Source organism: Octopus bimaculoides, chromosome 20, assembly GCF_001194135.2.
Source record: "Octopus bimaculoides isolate UCB-OBI-ISO-001 chromosome 20, ASM119413v2, whole genome shotgun sequence".
Classification (NCBI taxonomy): domain Eukaryota; kingdom Metazoa; phylum Mollusca; class Cephalopoda; order Octopoda; family Octopodidae; genus Octopus; species Octopus bimaculoides.
In genome coordinates, this window is record NC_069000.1 from 41,990,687 (window position 1) to 41,996,852 (window position 6,166).

General features: G+C 38.3%; 1 protein-coding gene across 1 annotated transcript in view; it reads left to right on the forward strand.

The window, feature by feature from the left end:
* The window catches only part of LOC106875571 (U3 small nucleolar RNA-interacting protein 2), a 19,536-nt gene that overhangs the window by 12,252 nt on the left and 1,118 nt on the right, over positions 1-6,166 (forward strand). Inside the window, exons 7-12 of the mRNA XM_014923776.2 lie at positions 95-198; positions 2,006-2,106; positions 2,634-2,768; positions 3,131-3,193; positions 5,170-5,321; positions 6,075-6,154. Coding sequence (XP_014779262.1) covers positions 95-198; positions 2,006-2,106; positions 2,634-2,768; positions 3,131-3,193; positions 5,170-5,321; positions 6,075-6,154 — 635 coding nt within the window. The remainder of the gene's footprint in view (positions 1-94; positions 199-2,005; positions 2,107-2,633; positions 2,769-3,130; positions 3,194-5,169; positions 5,322-6,074; positions 6,155-6,166) is intronic.

Sequence of the window (6,166 nt, forward strand, 5' to 3'; positions counted from 1 at the left end):
AGGTTGAAAATAAACAGTTCAATCAACTTCATTTTGGTAACATTTAAAGGATTGTCTCCTGCTTCTTCTTCAGTTCAATGTTTGTGATTTTTGTTGTCTTTAAAGGTGTCTGGTGACAAGAGTAAGTTAATACACATCTGGAATCCAACCAATTGTCAGCATATACAAACGTTTAAAGGTCACCGCGATGCTATCACAGTAAGTCTTCGAACATTCTGCTTGCATTTCTCCCTCCTTCCACCCCTCCGTCAAAGAACGCACAAGTCCTTTCATACACACACAGACACACAAGTATGCACACACGACGGGAACTTCCACTGACCAACTTCAATCACAAGGCTTTGGTCAGCCCAAGGACATTGTAGAAGATACTTGCCCAAGGTGCCACACAATGGAATTGAACCCGAAACCATGGGGTTGAGAAGTAAGCTTCATTATTCATTCTGAGTGTGAGTATATCTATCTGCATAGCTGTGTACCTGTCTATTCGCTGCCCCAGCGATTAACATGAAAGTGTGATATCATCATCATCATTTAACATCTGTTTTTCCATTCTGGCATGGGTTGGATGGGTTGCACCACGTTCCATAGTCTATTTTGGCTTGGTTCCTACAGCTGGATGCCCTTCTTAATACCAATCACTTTACAGAGTGTACTGGATGCTTTTTGCATGGTGCCATCACCAGTGTTTTTTTTTTTCTGTACATGGCACCAGCACGAATGCTTTTTATGTGGCACCAGTCACTTCCTCAGAGGAAGAATTTAAATAATTAAAAACAAGAGAGAACACCGGCAAGCATACACACACACACATTGTTATAAACTCATAATAATGTATACTCCTGAAAAAGTAATAAAAGCTAGATGAATGAACAGTGTGTCTGTGTTCTGTGCAGTTAGTATGACTGACCGAAGGCAGCTATGAGTTATCACATTTGTTATTATGAAAAAATTAAAAAAATGTTTTTGGTGTATTATTAACCCATTAGCATTTAAACTGGCCATATCCAGCCCAAATATTCTCCCTGCTTTATGTTGATTCTATCAAGATCTGGCCTCTTACACCTACCCTAGAATGTCATTTTAAAAATAAACATTCTAAAAATCACACCATCAAAATCTCATCGTTACAAAATAATTCAGTATAAATTGAAAACTATGTGAATAAACACAAGTTACGGCTGACAAAGAAATCTGAATTCTAAAAGTTTAACCCTTTTGTTTCCATATTTCTGTTGAGATGCTCTCTGTTTCTTTCAATCAATTTTAAATATAACAAAGAATTTAGTAAACTAACTTCGTTATCATTAAGCTAGTGTTAGGAACATAAATTGTGACTAAGGTTTGGGGGAAGATTTTAATTCAGAACTTTTGAAAACAAGACATTTGTACTACAGAATCAGAAGTGGTTTCAGCCAGTTTGGTATCAAAAGGATTAAGAATTGTTTCTCTATTATATATTTTAACCCTTTTGTTACTGTATTTATTTTGAGATGCTCTCTGTTTCTTTTAATTACTTTAAATATAACAAAGAATTTAGTAAAATAACTTAGTTATCATTCAGCTAGTGTTAGGAACATAAATTGTGACTAAGGTTTGGTGGAAGATTTTAATTCAAAACTTTTGAAAACCAGACATTTGTACTACAAAACCAGAGTCGGTTTCAGTCAGGTTAGTAATGAAAGGGTTAAATTGGCCATATCTGACCCAAATATTCAACCTGTTTTATGTTCAAACTGCCAAGATCTGGCCTCTTACACTTACCTTACATTGTCATTCTAAAAATAAACAATCACATCATTGAAGTCTCAAAACTACAAGATTATCAGCATAATTAATTCAAAACAATATGAATAAATAAATATTACATTTGACAGAATAATTTGAATGTTAAAGGACTAAACATTAAAACCATTTTTTGTTGTTTTGTTATTATTGTAATCTCTCGTTCAATTTACTAATCTTTAATTCTATACTTATTCTCTAATTCCATTCGTTTCTTCAGGGTTTAGCATTCCGGAAGAATACTCACCAGATGTTTAGCTGTTCCCAAGACCGTTCTGTGAAAGTATGGGATTTAGACCAGATGTCTTATGTTGAAACACTGTAAGTTGGTAGCGCCATCTTCCCTGATCCAAGAATTCTTCCTAATTTACTTTTTTAGAAACTGCTTAGAAATAATATCAATTTGTTATTTATAGGCACCGGTGTGGCTGTGTGGTAAGATGCTTGGTTCTGGGTTCAGTCCCACAGCGTGGCACTTTGTGCAAGTATCTGCTATAGACTTGGGCTGACCAAAGCCCTGTGAGTAGATTTGGTTGATGGAAACTGAAAGAAGCCCATTGTATATGTGTGTATAATTTTAAATGTAACAAAGAATTTAGTGAAATAACAGTTATCATTAAGGAACATAAATTGTGACTAAGGTTTGGAAGATTTTAAATCAGAAGTTGTGAAAACACGACAGAGCCAGAAGTAGTTTCAGCCAGGTTGGTATCAAAAGGGTTAAACAACAGCCAAAGGCTTTAGTAAGAAACACTTCCACAAGGTGCCACACTGAGGGATTGAACCACACATCCATGTCTGTGCCTGCCCTTAACCCTAATTATTCTCAAACTCTTTTGTGTTTCCAGTTTTGGCCACCAAGACACAATAACTGGTATCGACTGTCTGACAAGAGAGAGAGCTTTGACCTCTGGAGGTCGAGATGGTTCCGTTCGTATTTGGAAGATTCTAGAAGAATCGCAGTTAGTTTTCAATGGTCACAAGTAAGTTAAACAATCCATTTGTTTCATTTATCATCTTATTTTTTTATACCCCATCATCGTCATTATTTATTATTATTGTTTTAAAATTGCCAGTACCGCCTGACTGGCCTTCGTGCCGGTGGCACGTAAAAGCACCCACTACACTCTGAGTGGTTGGCGTTAGGAAGGGCATCCAGCTGTAGAAACTCTGCCAAATCAGATTGGAGCCTGGTGTAGCCATCTGGTTTCACCAGCCCTCAGTCAAATCGTCCAACCCATGCTAGCATGGAAAGCAGACGTTAAAGAATGATGATGATGATGAATAATAGTAATGATAATAGTAATAATAATAATAATTATAATTCTTTTTTTTTTAATTTCAGAGGTTCTATTGATTGCATTTCACTAATTAACGACTCGTGTTTTATATCTGGTGGAGATGATAAGTATGATCTTTGTTCTGTCTTTTTGGCCCTTTTTCTTTCCTTCTTTCTTTTCTCTTTCTCACCTTTCATTTTTCTTATTTCTTCAATTCTGTTGGTATTGAACCTGGTCATATCCAGCCTAAATATTCCACATGTTTTATGTTGACATTGGCTGGATATGGTCTCTCACGCCTACCCCACAATGTCATTCTAAAACTTAACAATCATAGACACAGTTATGGCTGTGTGGTTAAGAAGCTTGCTTCCCAACCACATGGTTCTGGGTTCAGTCCTACTGTGTGGCATCTTTAGGAAATTATAGCTTTGGATCGACCAAAGCCTTGTAAGTAGATTTGGTTGACGGAAAGTGAAAGAAGCCTGTCATATATATATACAGGAGTGGCTGTGTGGTAAGTAGCTTGCTTACCAACCACATGGTTCTGGTTTCAGTCCCACTGCATGGCACCTTGGGCAAGTGGATTTGGTAGACGGAAACTGAAAAGTAGCCTGTCTCGTATTTATATATGCGTGTGTTTGTGTTTGTCCCCCCCATCATCGCTTTACAACCGGTGCTGGTGTGTTTACGTACCCGTAACTTAATGGTTCGGCAAAAAGAGACCGATAGAATAAGTACTAGGCTTACAAAGAATAAGTCCTGGGGTCGATTTGCTTGACTAAAGGCGGTGCTCCAGCATGGCCACAGTCCAATGACTAACACTAATAAAGGGAAAAGGATGTGTGTGTCTGTTTGTCCCCCTCCACCACTTGACAACCGATGTTGGTTTGTTTACATTCCCATAGCTTAGTGGTTCAGCAGAAGAGACCAATAGAATAAGTACCAGGCTTAACAAAAGAAGAAAATAAATTCTGGGCGTCGATACATTTGAGTCAAAATTCTTCAAGGTGGTGCCCCAGCATGGTCGCAGTCTCTAATGACTGAAACAAGTAAAAATCAAAAAAAAAAAAATCAAATCTTATGCTTTGTAAGCCTTGTACTTATTCTATTGTCTTCTCCCTGTACATGTGAGCATGATTCGATTTGAGGCAGGTTTGGCTGCTATTTCTTGCAAGTCCACGAAAATACAGTCTTGTTGGTTTTCATGGCATTAGGGCCTCATGGAGGTGATAAGTGACTGAGACCTTAAGTGACATGCTGTGCTTGAGAAGTCTCATCAAGCTGTGGCCAATGCCAGTATCACATAACTGGCACATAAAAAGCACCCACTACACTCTCGGAGTGGTTGGCGTTAGGAAGGGCTTCCAGCTGTAGAAAACCATGCCAAATCAGACTGGGACCTGAAGTAGCTCTCTGGCTTAACTGTTTTCGATCAAACCATCCGACCCCCATGCCAGCATGGAAAGCAGACACTAGATGATGATGATGATGATGGTTAGTTCTAGTGATAGTAGTGGAGTAACATCTGTCAGTATATTAGGCTTGCTCATTATTTACATTATTTACATTTGACGGATATTTGTCCTCATCTCATGTGTTGCTAACACGTTTCGGCTGAGCCTTCATCAGGTGTCTTGGGGGCAATTTCGAACCTGGGTTCTCATTCCTAAGGTATTTTTCTATATTATTATTATTATTATTATTTAGGTCACTATTTGGAATCGAACTAGGTATCTTGGTGTTAGTAGCCCGTGTTCTTAACCACTACACCATGTGCCCACGGTTAAGTGCGCAGGCTACGAACCCCAAGATTCCAAGTTCAACTCCAGGCATTGAACTGAATAATAATAATAACATTGAAAAATACTTTAGGAATGAGAACCCAGGTTCGAAATTTCCCCAAAGACACCTGATGAAAGCTGGAGGGTATATCAGTCGAAATGTTGTGTTAACAACAAACAAGATGAGGACTAATATCCATCAAATGTAGATAATGTAAATAATTCCTCATCTCTTAAATAAAGACTTGTATTAGGCTTGCTGTTTCCATTAATTACTTATCCAATTTAATTCTGTTCCTCTCTTGTTTCCCCATCCGCAGTTGTCTCTGCTTGTGGAATGTGGCTAAGAAGAAGCCAGTAGCTGTCTGCGTAAAAGCCCATTCTGGGGCAAAGGACGGTGTAAATACAATGGCTGGCGAAAACTGGATATCATCCGTTGCAGCTATGCAGCACACGGATTTGGTTGCATCAGGTTAGTGAAGCCAAATGCACTTGGTATTTTGTGCATCTCTCTCTCTTGTTTTATTTATTCTTCTGAGGTGCATGGCTTAGTGGTTAGGGTGTTAGGCTCATTCTTTTACTTGTTTCAGCCATTTGACTGTAGCCATGCTGGAGCACCGCCTTTAGTTGAGCAAATCAACTCCAAGAGTTATTCTTTGTAAGCCTAGTACTTATTCTATCGGTCTATTTTGCCGAACCGCTAAGTTAGAGGGCTGTAAACATGCCAGCATTGGTTGTTAAACGATGGTGGAGGAACAAACACAAACATATACACACATATATATATATATATATATATACGACATGCTTCTTTCAGTTTCTGTCTAATGTATATGTATATATATGTGTGCGTGTGTATATTGTTCCCCACCAGTGCTGGCTTATATACATCCCCATGAGTTAGTGGTTGGATAAAAGAGACCGATATAATAGGCACCAAACTTTAAAAAAACAACTAAGTGCTGAAGTGAATTTGTTTGACTAAAAGTTCCCAAGGCAGTGCTACAGCATGGCTTCTGATTGAAACAAGTAAAAGATAAACACACCCGAAAGGATGAAAGGCAAAGTTGACCTCAGCAAGATTTGATCTCGGAATGCAGAGGATCAGAACTAATTACTAAGAAGCATTGCACCCAGCATTCTGTGGGCCTACCAATTCCTCATCTTAACCCTTCAACCGAACCTAATTCCACATATTTCTTTTTTGTCCCTTTGTCTTTAACAGGTTCTAAAGATGGCTTCCTTCGTTTCTGGAAATGTGGACAAGGCTTTAAGAATCTCAAATCTTTGTTCACCGTTCAAATTGTGAGTTTCTCT